This window comes from Salvelinus namaycush, chromosome 12 (genome assembly GCF_016432855.1).
Source record: "Salvelinus namaycush isolate Seneca chromosome 12, SaNama_1.0, whole genome shotgun sequence".
NCBI classification, from domain to species: Eukaryota; Metazoa; Chordata; class Actinopteri; order Salmoniformes; family Salmonidae; genus Salvelinus; species Salvelinus namaycush.
This window is the reverse complement of record NC_052318.1, coordinates 27,341,782-27,355,702: the sequence shown is the minus strand read 5'-3', so window position 1 is coordinate 27,355,702 and position 13,921 is coordinate 27,341,782. Positions and strand designations below refer to the sequence as shown.

At 42.5% G+C, this 13,921-nt stretch overlaps 1 protein-coding gene across 1 annotated transcript in view; it reads left to right on the top strand.

Moving 5' to 3' along the window:
• LOC120057058 (cytospin-B-like) overlaps positions 1–13,097 on the top strand; it is a 103,322-nt gene extending 90,225 nt beyond the window's left edge. The window contains exons 12-13 of the mRNA XM_039005440.1: positions 7,442–7,501; positions 12,023–13,097. Of these exons, the coding sequence (XP_038861368.1) occupies positions 7,442–7,501; positions 12,023–12,112 (150 nt within the window). The 3' untranslated portion in view covers positions 12,113–13,097. The remainder of the gene's footprint in view (positions 1–7,441; positions 7,502–12,022) is intronic.
• Positions 13,098–13,921: the final 824 nt, after the last annotated feature.

Here is a 13,921-nt window from a genome sequence, read left to right as displayed (position 1 = left end):
GATTTCAGACACCCCCAAGCGCCTGTGGAACTCAGGTGTGATCTTGCAACGCAGAGGACCTTTGACTTACCAAGTCCAAATTGGTCATTGCCATGTCAACGTTCATGTAGATCATCTGCTACGGTCCAACGCCCCAGCAGAGACATGCCGAGAGAACAAGAACAATAACGACCCCCAGGACTATTCTCCTGACTGTGGACGTATGGGAGAGACAGAGCCTGACCTTCCACCCGAACCTGGCCCACCACCGGAAGCCCAGGAGGAGCGGAGATATCCTATTCGACAGCGAAGGGCACCTCAAAGGCTTGACCTAAGTTGAGCTGTTTCAGGCGGTAACAGACAGTAAAACAAACAAACACTTTAATATGTCCTAGATAAAAGGAAAGAAAAAGTACATCACTTGGGTTAGATATTAGGACACAAATTCCATCTTCGGGGCAGAATAATCCCCTAGATTTGTGCTGGGCTCTGAAAAGTCTGTTTCAACACAGTAGTTGAAATATGTTTATGAATGCATTGTTCAGATATTGCATTAGTAGTTCCCTAACATATTTACCTTGTTCTCTGGGAGGTAAACACTATGGGGGAGGAGTGTAGTATCTGTGATCTACATCTGTTTATATTAGTTACTATGCTGTTACTAAGCAGTAATGTATTACGGCAGTGTTATGTTACTACACCTAATAGGAAATGCACATGCGCACTATCGGGCCGGGGGCTGTAGAGTACGAGGCGTTTTTGACTAAACAAAACTAACTGTACTCCCATCTCCTGCCTGGTCATTTCTCCACAACACAAATATTACACCCACCAGGAAGCATGGAGGAGGAGGTGTGATGGTGTGGGGTTGTTTTGTTTGTGACACTGTCAGTGATTTATTTAGAATTCAAGGCACACTTGAATTCTAATTGAATGCTTATTTGGCTGTTCTTGCCATAATATGGACTTGGTCTTTTAACAAATAGGATTATCTTCTTTTACTAAATAGGGCTATCAGAGTAGGGGATCAACCGTTCACCTACTCTGCGTCTCACAAAGACACCAAATTTGGACTCGTCAGACCAAAGGACAGATTTCCACCACAGCATTCTGCAGCGATATGCCATCCCATCTGTTTTGCGCTTAGTGGGACTATCATTTGTTTTTCAACAGGACAATGACCAATCACACCTCCAGGCTGCATAAGGGCTATTTGACCAAGAAGGAGAGTGATGGAGTGCTGCATCTGATGACCTGACCTCCACAATCACCCGACCTCAACCCAATTGAGATTGTTGAGGAGTTGGGATGGGATGGGATGAGTTGGACCGCAGAGTTAAGGAAAAGCAGCCAACAAGTGCTCAGCATATGTGGGAACTCTTTCAAGACTGTTGGAAAAGCATTCCAGGTGAAGCTGGTTGAGAGAATGCCAAGAGTGTCCTAAGCTGTCATCAAGGCAAATGGTGGCTACTTTGAATAATCTAAAGTATTTTGATTTGATTAACGCTTTTTAGGTTACTACATGATTCCATATGTGTTATTTCATATTTTTGATGTCTTCACTATCATTCTACAATGTAGAAAATAGTACAAATAAAGAAAAACTCCTTGAGTAAGTAGGTGTGTCCAAACTTTTGACTTGTACTGTATATGTAGGTGGCATATGGAAAGGAGAAAGAAGGCCACAAAAACACAGCAAACAGACAACCCATCTCATGGGTTGGGTTTAGCAGCCCTGTGTTAATTCAATAAGCTCACCATAAACAAAAAAGGACTAAACCTAGGCACACGCACACACAAGCACACACACCTCGATGCTGCATGTTGTATGTGACAAATAAGACAGGTTGATTACTATGGTAACACCCTCACGTGCCACCCCGATGATAGCGACAAGGCTAGCCCACCCCCAGTGGGCCGTTCCATCTCAAAAAGTAAAAGAAACAATCTCAGATTGTTGTGAAATCGTTTCTGTAGTTACAAACAGATAAAATTAGCATTCCTGCAACATTATTTTGTTGAAATATAATTTGATATCTGAGAAATTAAGCTAATTGATTCCACCCAAATTGGCCATTTTAATTCATAGGATTCATATAATATTCAATAAATATAGTACTGGACATCCAATTTGGAACAAACTTTTTTCTACCAATGAGTAAGACATGAGCAAACAAACAAAAATTGTCAAAAGCCACCCACGCCAATTCCACCTCAACAACCAGTATCGAGTATCAGTTCTCTGTCTGACAAGTAGTATGGAGTATTGTTTCTTCATACTATGTAATGTATTCCCAGTGATTTTGTGGATAGTTATTTTTCCCTGTTCAGAGAAATTAGGCATTGAAGTTATGAGGTTTATGTCCCGTCATACAACCTGATATAACCAGATTTTGACCACTAGATGGTGCTTTCGATTCTATTAGGTTTGTTTCCTTACGCTGTTAGCAGTTTATGGGCAAGTTATGACAACAGTCCATGCTTTGTTTTTTTTTAACTGGCCACTGTTTTAAATACAAACTTTTTAGTATTGTGGCACAAATCTAATGCAAGCCAATGGTACCTATTTGATCATTTTCGAGCTTCATTGCCAAATCATCCTAAAGTATCTAAAAATGTATTGTGTAACTCAATGAAGTTAATTATGATTTGGTCATGAAGTGCAAACATGCTAATATAGGTACCATTTGTACCATAAATGAAAAAAAAGTTAGCATTTGAAACAGTGGCCAGGTAAACAAACCCAAAGCATGAATTCAAATCAAATCAAACTTTATTTGTCACATGCGCCGAATACAACAAGTGTAGACCTTACAGTGAAATGCTTACTTACAAGCCCTTAACCAACGGTGCAGTTCAAGAAGAGTTAAGAAAATATTTACCAAATAAACTCAAGTAAAAAATAATACCGTACCGAGTCAGTGTGCGGAGGTACAGGTTAGTTGAGGTAATTTGTACATGTAGGGTGAAGTGACTATGCATAGATAATAGATATAGGTAATAAACAGCGAGTAGCAGCAGTGTACAAAACAAATGGGGGGGGGGGTGTCAATGTAAATAGTCCGGTGGCCATTTGATTAATTGTTCAGCAGTCTTATGGATTGGGGGTAGAAGCTATTAAGGAGCCTTTTGGTCCTAGACTTGGCGCTCCTGTGATGCAACCGGTCAGGATGCTCTTGATGGTGCAGCTTTAGAACTTTTTGAGGATCTGGGGACCCGTGCCAAATCTTTTCAATTTCCTGAGGGGGATAAGGTTTTGTCGTGCCCTCTTTACAACTGTTTTGGTGTGTTTGGGCCATGATAATTCATTGGTGATGTGGACACCAACGAACTTGAAACTCTCGACCCGCTCCACTACAGCCCCGTCAATGTTAATGGGGGCCTGTTCGGCCCGCCTTTTCCTGTAGTCCACGATCAGCTCCTTTGTCTTGCTCACATTGAGGGAGAGGATGTTGTCCTGGCACCACATTGCCAGGTCTCTGACCTCCTCCCTATAGGCTGACTCATCGTTATCGGTGATCAGGCCTAACATTGTTGTGTCATCTGCAAACTTAATGATGGTGTTGGAATCGTGTTTGGCTACGCAGTCGTGGGTGAACAGGGAGTACAGGAGGGGACTAAGTACACACCCCTGAGGGGCCCCAGTATTGAGGATCAGCGTGGCAGACGTGTTGTTGCCTACCCTTACCACCTGGGGGCGGCCTGTCAGGAAGTCCAGGATCCAGTTGTAGAGGGAGGTGTTTAGTCCCAGGGTACTTAGCTTAGTGATGAGCTTCGAGGGCACTATGGTGTTGAACGCTGAGCTGTAGTCAATGAACAGCATTCTCACATAGGTGTTCCTTTTGTCCTGGTAGGAAAGGGCAGTGTGGAGTGTGATTGAGATTGCGTAATCTGTGGATCTGTTGGGGCAGTATGCGAATTGGAGTGGATCTAGGGTATCCAGGAGGATGCTGTTGATGTGAGCCATGACCAGCCTTTCATTGCACTTCATGGCTACCGACGTGAGTGCTACGGGGCGGTAATCATTTAAGCAGGTTACCTTCGCTTCATTGGGCACAGGGACTATGGTGGTCTGCTTGAAACATATTACAGACTCAGTCAGGGAGAGGTTGAAAATGTCAGTGAAGATACTTACCAGTTGGTCCACGCATGCTTTGAGTACACGTCCTGGTAATCTGTCTGCCCCTGTGGCTTTGTGAATGTTGATCTGTTTAAAGGTCTTGCTCACAGCTGATGCTCTCGTGCATGCTTCAGTGTTGCTTGCCTCGAAGCGAGCATAAAAGGCATTTATGTCATCTGGTAAGCTCGCGTCACTGGGCAGCTTGTGTCTGGGTTTCCCTTTGTAGTCCGTAATAGTTATCAAGCCCTTCCACAACCGATGAGAGTCAGAGCCGGTGTAGTAGGATTCAATCTTAATCCTGTATTGATGCTTTGCTTGTTTGATGGTTCGTCTGAGGGCATAGCGGGATTTCTTATAGGCGTCCGGATTAGTGTCCCGCTCCTTGAAAGTCGGCAGCTCTAGCCTTTAGCTCAATCCTTAATGTTTCCTGTAATCCGTGGCTTCTGGTTGGAATATGTACGTATGGTCACTGTGGGGACGCACTTATTGATGTAGCCGATGACTGAGATGGTATACTCCTCAATGCCATTGGATGAATCCCAGAACATATTCCAGTCTGTGCTAGCAAAACAGTCCTGTAGCGTAGCATCCGCATTATCTTACCACTTCTGTATTGAGCGAGTCACTGGTACTTCCTGCTTTAGTTTTTGCTTGAAAACAGGAATAAGGAGGATAGAATTATGGTCAGATTTGCCAACTGGAGGGTGGGGGAGAGCTTTGTATGCATCTCTGTGTGTGGAGTAAAGGTGGTCTAGAGTTTTTTTCTCTGGTTGCACATGTGACATGCTGGTAAAAATTTGGTAAAACTGATTAAAGTTTGCCTGCATTAAAGTCCCTGGACACTAGGAGTGCCACTTTTGGATGAGCATTTTCTTGTTTGCTTATAGCCTTATAGAGTTGGTTGAGTGCGGTCTTAGTGCTAGCATCTGTTGTGGTAAATAGACACCTACGAATAATATAGATGAGAACTCTCTTGGTAGATTATGTGGTCTACAGCTTATCATAAGGTTCTCTACCTCAGGCGAGCAATACCTCGAGACTTCTTTAATATTAGACATTGTGCACCAGCTGTTATTGACAAATAGATACACAACCCCACCCCTCGTATTACCAGACAAAGCTTCTCTGTTCTGCCGATGCATGGAAAATCCCGCCAGCTCTATATTATCCGCGTTGTCGTTCAGCCACGACTCTGTGAAACATAAGAGAGTACAGTTTTTAATGTCCCGTTGTTAGGATAATCATAATCGTAGGTCATCAATTTTATTTTCCAATGACTGAATGTTAGCCAGTAGAACGAATGGCAGTGGGAGTTTACTCGCTCGCCTACTGATTCTCAGCCGGCAGCCCGACCTGCTCCCCCTTTTCCTCCGTACTTTCTTCACGCAAATGACGTGGATTTGGGCCTGTTCCCTGGAAAGCAGTATATCCTCGTCGGACTCATTATAGGCAAAAGCTTCTTCCAGTTCGAGGTGAGCAATGGCTGTTCTGATGTCCAGAAGTTATTTTCGGTCATAAGAGACGGTAGCAGCAACATTATGTACAAAATAAGTAAAAAAATAAGTTACAAACAATGCAAAAAAACTCACATAATTGCACAGTTGGATAAGGAGCATGTAAAACGTCAGCCATCCTCTTCGGTCCCATCTTAATCGTACGCCATCGTCAATCGGATTGATGTACATAGACTGCTTACAGTGTAAGGAAACCAATTTGTCATTTTGTAATTCGTGTGATCTATCCCTTTAATATTGAGGAGGGGGGGATCACACTTGTTTCCACCTAATAACAGGAACAGAACCATCTAGTGGTCAGAACCTGGTAATTTCAGGATGTATAATGGGACTAGAGTTTTTCCTAGCCACCTTGCTTCTACATCTGCATTGCTTGCTCTCTGGGGTTTTAGGTTTGGTTTCTGTATAGCACTTTGTGACAACTGCTGATGTAAAAAGGGCTTTATAAATAAATGTGATTGTTTGATTGACATAAACCTATTAACTTCAATGACAAATATTTCTCTGAGCAGTGGGAACAGCCATCACCAAATTTGGTGGGAATACATGACATAGTAAGAAAAAAATAATACTCCAAGCCGCAGCTCCATATTACTTGTCAGACATGGAGAACTGATTCTGTATACTGGTTGTTGGGTAGGATTAGCATGGGGTGTCCGTGGGTGGCTTTTGACATTTTTGTTTCCTCATGTCTTACACATTGATAGAAAAAAGTTTGGTCCAAACCGGAAGTTGGGTACTATATTTATTGAATATTATATGAATCCTATAAAATAAAATGGCCAATTTGGGTGCACTCAATTAGCTTAATTTCTCAGAGATCTAATTATATTTCAACAAAATAATGTTGCAGGAATGCTTATCTTATCTGTTTCTAACTGCAAAAGAACATTTCAGAACAATCTGAGATTGTGGGTCTCATGGCTTGCTGAAATTGAAATAGGGGCAGCAGATAGCCGAGTGGTTAGAGCTTTGGTTGCTGGATCGAATCCCCGAGCTGACAAGGTAAAAATATGTTGTTCTGCCCCTGAACAAGGCAGTTAACCCACTGTTTCCTGGTAGGCTGTTATTGTAAATACGAATTTGTTCTTAACTGATTTGCCTAGTTAAATAATTAGAATTACATGGAATGACCTCAGTGAATTTTTCAGTGAGGGCTGTGTGTTGGCTTTAATGCATTCTGCTGAGCCACTTCCTAGTTCCTAGGCCCCCTTTGACAGCAGAAGTTCTCCTTTCCTAGAATGTCATCTTCCATTCATCCAAGCTCTCTGTCATGGCTGAAAAGAATGTTATTTATACCAAAATATTTACTGTTGGACTCCAACACCATGGTGTTCAGCCTCTTCATGCAGCAGTCATTATGGGCCTGTCCAAAGCAAACAACCTAGGCTATCTGTTCAAATATAATATTGAAATAGTCTTGAATGTTTCCTAGTCCCAGCCAAAGACAAACACTTTGATGGTCAAAGTAATTCTACGTCTCAGAGAGGTCAGTGACTCTTTGACTCTCCTCCCCCTCTCCCCGTACCTCTCCCTCCAACTCATGCAAACAGTTTGGTGTAGTTTCCAGAAGGAAACTGTGTGTTTAGAAGTTGTTTTCTTTGGAGATGTGTTCTGTTTGTTGCTGTTTGCAGCGCTCTGTGTGATAATGAGTGAGGAAGAAAAGGAGGGGGGGAGAAGGTGGGAGGAGAGGAGGAGGGCCCTGCAGTGTGTTATGAGTAAGGAGGAGGAGGAGGAGGGAGCCTCTGTAGTGCGTTATGAATGACGAAGAGGAAGAATAGGAGGAGTGAGGCCCTCTAATGATCAACCCTGTTTGTTTTTCCTACAGGGGCGGAATCTGTCCCTGGCGTTTCAGGCTGCAGAAAGCATCGGCATCAAACCCTCCCTGGTGAGTTGAACTGAACAACCAGAGACCAGACAATACACCAAAGTAGCATAGACGCTTTGATCTGGTTTATTACTAAACAAATTACCTGATTTGATTAACTACACAATGACTATGCTGCTTTGATTTATCTACAGAAGCAACATTTGATTAGATCATTGCATTTTATCGAGTGATAGAGTGATCAGCGTTCAATACCATAGTCCCCTCAAAACTCCAACCTATGCAACTTGATCCTGCACTTCCTGACGGGCCGACCCCAGGTGGTGAGGGTAGGCAACAACACCTCCGCCACACTGACCGTCAACATGGGGTCCCCTGACAACTGCGTGGCCAAGCACGACTCCAACACCATCATTAACTTTGCTGACAACACAATGGTGGTCCCGATAAAGCATCTTACTTTGACCAGTTTCGCACAGCAGGAAAATAATCCTGCAGCAAGAGGAAATGTGAATTATTGTGTGGATTATAATTAATTATCATTTTTGTAGGGGTTGATACATTTTTTGTTAGGGCAAATCAAGTCTGAAATATTAAAGTGGAAATTACAAACTTTAGAAGCATTTTTAAACCTTGAATACACTAGAAGTTTGCATTTCCTGCAACAACAGGGTGATCAAATTAAGATCCAACATCTGTAGGCCTGATCACCGACAGCGATGAGACAGCCTACAGGGAGGAGGTCAGAGATCTGTCAGCATGGTGCCAGGACAACCACCTCTCCCTCAATGTCAGCAAGACCAAAGAGCTAAACGTGCACTTCAGGAAACTGGGGGGGAACGACCCCATTCACATTGGCATGGCTGCAGTGGAGAGGTTCAAGAGCTTCAAGTTCCTCAGGTGTCGACATCACTTAGGACTTTACATGGTAAAAACACACCGGCACAGTCGTGAGGAGGGCGCAACAGCGCCTCTTCTCCCTCAGGAGGCTGAAGAGATATGGCATGGGACCTCAGCTCCTCAAGAAGTTCTGCAGCTGCACCATCGAGAAACTCTGGACTGGCTGCATCACCACCTGGTATGGCGCTGCAACCGTAAAGTTCTACAATAAATCACTGGGGCCGAGCTCCCAGCCATCCAGGACATTAATACCAGGCGGTGTCTGAGGAAGACCCGGATAATTGCCAAAGACTTCAGCCACCCCAGCCATGGACTGTTCTCTCCGCTACCTGCTGGCAAGCGTTACCAGAGCATCAGGTCTTGGACCAACAGGCTCCGAGACAGCTTCTATCACCAAGCAATAAGACTGTTGACCAGCTAACCAATGGCTGCCCACCCTCACCCACAGACTACCTGCACTGACTCTATCTGCACTTACATTGCCCACTCACAGGTCTCTATACACACACTCACACATACTTACACTGACATTTTCACACACACACACACACACACACACACACACACACACACACACACACACACACACACACACACACACACACACACACACACACATATTGACGCTACACACCGACATACACACACACACACACACACATATTGACGCTACACACCGACATACACACACACACACACCATTGTATTCATATACTGCCCATACTGTCTATAAACCATTTATATACAGTAGCAGTACTCATTCAAGGGTTTTTATTTATTTTTAATATTTTATACATTGTAAAATAATAGTGAAGACATCAAAACTATGAAATAACCCAAAGGAATCATGTAGTAACCAAAAAAGTGTTAAACAAATCAAAATATATATTTATATTTGCGATTCTTCAAAGTAGCCACCCTTTGCCTTGATGACAGCTTTTTCACACATTCTCTCAACCAGCTTCATGAGGTAGACACCTGAAAAACATTTCAATTAACAGGTGTGCCTTGTTAAAAGTTCATTTGTGGAATTTATTTCCTTCTTAATGCTATTGAGCCAATCAGTTGTGTTGTGACAAGGTAGGGGTGGTATACAGAATATAGTTCTATTTGGTAGACCGGTGGAAATCTGTCCTTTGGTCTGATGAGTCCAAATTTGAGATTTTTGGTTCCAACTGCCGTGTCTTTGTGAGACAGAGAATAGGTGAACGGATGATCTCTGCATGTGTGGTTCCCACCATGAAGCATGGAGGAGGAGGTGTGATGGACCTCAGAGTGAAGGAAAAGCAGCCAACAAGTGCTCAACATATGTGGGAACTCCTCCAAGCCTGTTGGAGAAGCATTCCAGGTGAAGCTGGTTGAGAGAATGCCAAGAGTGTGCAAAGCTGTCATCAAGACAAAGGGTGGCTACTTTGAAGAATCTCAAATATAAAATATATTACTACATGATTCCATATGTGTTATTTCATAGTTTTGATGTCTTCAGTATTATTCTACAATGTAGAAAATAGTACAAATAAAGAAAAACCCTTGAATGAGTACGTGTGTCCAAAATGTTGACTGGTGCTGTGTATATATATATATACACACAATGGCTTGCGAAAGTATTTATCCACCTTGGCATTTTTCCTATTTTGTTGCCTTACAACCTGGAATTAAAATAGATTTGTCGGGGGGGTTGTATCATTTGATTTACACAACATGTCTACCACTTTGAAGATGCAAAATATTTTTGTTGTTGTTAAACAAGCAAGAAATAAGACAAAAAAACTGAAAACTAAAGCGTGCATAACTATTCAACCCCCAAGTCAATGCATTGTAGAGCCACATTTTGCAGCAATTGCAGCTGCAAGTCTCTTGGGGTATGTCACTATAAGCTTGGCACATCTAGCCACAGGGATTTTTGCCCATCAAGGCAAAACTGCTCCAGCTCCTTCAAGTGGTATAAATCTGTTGCTCTGCCCCTGAACAAGGCAGTTAACTCAATGATCCTAGGCCGTCATTGTAAATAAGAATTTGTTCTTAACTGACTTGCCTAGTTAAATACATTTTTAAAAATAAGTTCAATAATAACAGGCGACTGCATGTTTTCATGTTCATTTGGATGGGGGATTCAAATTGCCAATGATAAAATGCAATTGTGTTCGTTGTCCGTAGCTTATGCCTGCCCATACCATACCCCACCGCCACTATGGGGCACTCTGTTCACAACGTTGGCATCAGCAAACCGCTCGCCCACACACACATGGTCTGCAGTTGTGAGGCCGGTTGGAAGTTCTGCCAAAATCTCTAAAACGACGTTGGAGGCTGCTTATGGGAGAGAAATTAACATTCAATTCTCTGGCAATAGCTCTGGTGGACATTCCTGCAGTCAGTATGCCAATTGCACGCTCCCTCAAAACTTTAGACATCTGTGGCATTGTGTTGTGTGACAAAACTGCACATTGTATAGTGGTCTTTTATTGTCCCCAGCACAAGGTGTACCTGTGTAATGATCATACTGTTTAATCAGCTTCTTGATATGCCACACCTGTCAGGTGGATAGATTATCTTGGCAAAGGAGAAATGCTCACTAACAGGGATGTAAACAAATTTGTGCACAAAATTTGAGAGAAATTCGATTTTTGTGCGTATAGAACATTTCTGGGATCTTTTATTTCAGCTCATGAAACATGGGACCAACGCTTTACATGTTGTGTTTATATTTTTGTTCAGTGTACATTGTTTATGGGTTTCCCAGATCTATGCCATTGTCATGAAACCCAAACGAACGCTTTCAGCCCAGACGACAGACTGATTACGTCTGACAGTTGACCGTATGGTAGTGGTGACGCACTAGTAAACACAACTAAAGCTAATGTAACAGTTTAACTTTAGTCCGTCCCCTCGTCCCGACCCGGGCGCGAACCTCTGCACACATCAACAACTGACACCTACGAAGTATCGTTACCCATCGCTCCACAAAGGCCGCGGCCCTTGCAGAGCAAGGGGAACCACTACTTCAAGGTCTCAGAGCAAGTGACGTCACCAATTGAAAGGCTATTAGCGCGCACCACCGCTAACTAGCTAGCCATTTCACATCCGTTACACTCACCCCCCTTTCGACCTCCTCCTTTTCCGCAGCAACCAGTGATCCGGGCCAACAGCATCAATGTAACAGTTTAACTTTAGTCCGTCCCCTCGCCCCGACACGGGCGCGAACCAGGGACCCTCTGCACACATCAACAACAGTCACCCACGAAGCATTGTTACCCATCGCTACACAAAAGCCCTTGCCGGAGAACCACTACTTCAAGGTCTCAGAGCAAGTGACGTCACCGATTGAAAGGCTATTAGTGCGCACCACTGCTAACTAGATAGCCATTTCACATCGGTTACACTAAGGCTGCTATATAAAGCTGACCCAAACCTGGCTAGGGCTGCTCCGAAGGCAGTGTCACAGTAAAGAACAGGTAGTCTGACCCTGTATAAGCCAGCTTGTTTCTCTAAGGGCTAAGCCTTCGATGTCTGTCTCTCATTATTATTATCTCTGATTTGTGTCAATCTTGTATATTATATAATATATGTAGAATATGCCCATGTTTATATATAGCATCAATGTATGACATTTTGTATTATGCTCCTACATCATACTGTTGAGTGAACTCTATTTTTTCTCTGTCTGTGTGTCTGTCCTTGCAGGACATTGATGAGTTGATGCACACGGACAGACCGGACTGGCAGAGTGTCATGCAGTACGTTTCTCAGATCTACAAGTACTTTGAGACTTGACCAGAGAAGAGGAGGAGGAGAAGGAGGATTAGGAGGAGGAGGAAGAAGAAGAGGAAGAATGGAGGCACAGCAGCACTTTTTGTCCGGTCCAAGTCTCCTTCTCTCAACATGGAACCCTAGAACCCTGTCTCAACCCCCTCAACACTTGCATCCATCTCAACACTAAACGCACGAAGAACCCTCCTGTTCATTTGAAGTTTGATCTTGCTTACTGTTACTGTTTTGTACATAATGGTACAATTGACGCTGAGTGTCAGAATGCTGAATTCTCTGACTGCATATAAGAAGACACGCTGCAATTATATTGTAATGTTTATGTTGAAGTCCAATGATTATTTTGAAATTATACTTTAAAGGAAGAGTTTGATTTTACATGAGAAGCCTATATCAAATAAAATTGCCAGGTTTCTGTTTATCCAAAAGAAACCATTGCCTTTGTTTTTGTTATGAGACCGACCCATGTTGCCATCTATGATGTCATACTAAAATGAATTGACAACACTACATGTAGCTCTGAATAATTAGATTTTACATTCACTTTTATGTTATTATTAATACAGAATGTATTTGCTGTTTGTACGCTGTGGGACTGACTGACTGACTGACTCAATCAAACCATTGTATGATGTGTCCTTTAGCAAGTGTTGTTTCTAGTTCTTGCACAGCAATATGGTTTTGTCTCCAGCAAGCATCTTTCAGCTGGAGCTATCATACTGGGGATGGTCGAATGAACAAGAACTGCAAAATGTATTCAAACTATGACATTTGTGAAAATGTCATCCAAATGTTTCATGAAGGACATGTTATACTATCTGGAATCAATCAAACCACCTTGAATTTGCAGCTTCAGTTATGGTTTGTCTCTTATAAAGAAGGAAGTGCTGTATAGTGTTTATTTATTTACATATGTGCTGGGAAATGTGAGAATGATGCAGGAAATGCATGTGAGCATTTTTTATTTAGTGAGATTTCAGAGATTTACTCAGAGGTGGATATTGTTAAATAAATTATTTTGTCAATCAGCACTGGTCATTCTCACACTTTCTAGTGTGTGTGTGTGTGCCTGCATGTGTGCTAGAAGAGATTGGTTGTCATCTGAGTGAGTTACTGTAGGTACCCATATATTAATTTCCCCTCTCCTTTTGTTACAGGCTATAGAGGGAAGTGGACAGGTGTTTCATGATTGGAAGAAGGCTTTTGATATAATCCGGAATAAAAGTAGCCTACATAAATTAGAGTACCAGTAAATAACACCACATGAGAGGTTATGTTACAGATTTCAACATTGCACCTAATATTATTTGATTTGTGCTGCAGCAGGGTTGTAGTTAGTGTTGTCAGTATCTATCGCCCTGACTGGTACCACTTTTAATTGGGTTTCCAAAAAGCCTATTAAACCCTCTATGCCAGGGTTGTAAAAGTATTTATGTATGGGAAAACAGAGTGGAAAATGGAGAGGTATTTTTGTTTTGCCATCAGGGCCATTCTTATATCCTAATGCATTTCTAAAGTTACTCCATAGTGCAGACAGGCTGGTACATGCCATTCAAACAGGTGAGTGTATTCTCTATCCTGCATGCAAACCTCACTTAAAAAGAAGTAGAGGATCCTAGACTGACAATATATATATATATAATCCTTTGATCATTCTGACTCAGGGAGGACAGTTACAAGTGGGTGGAAATTTAAGTGGATGAATCAATCCACCACATATTTTAGAAATTCGTGAAGGGATAGCCTTGAAATGAAAGACATATGTAGATGCCTTGGGTGGGATTTTGCCTGCACAGTAAAAAACTACTACATCAA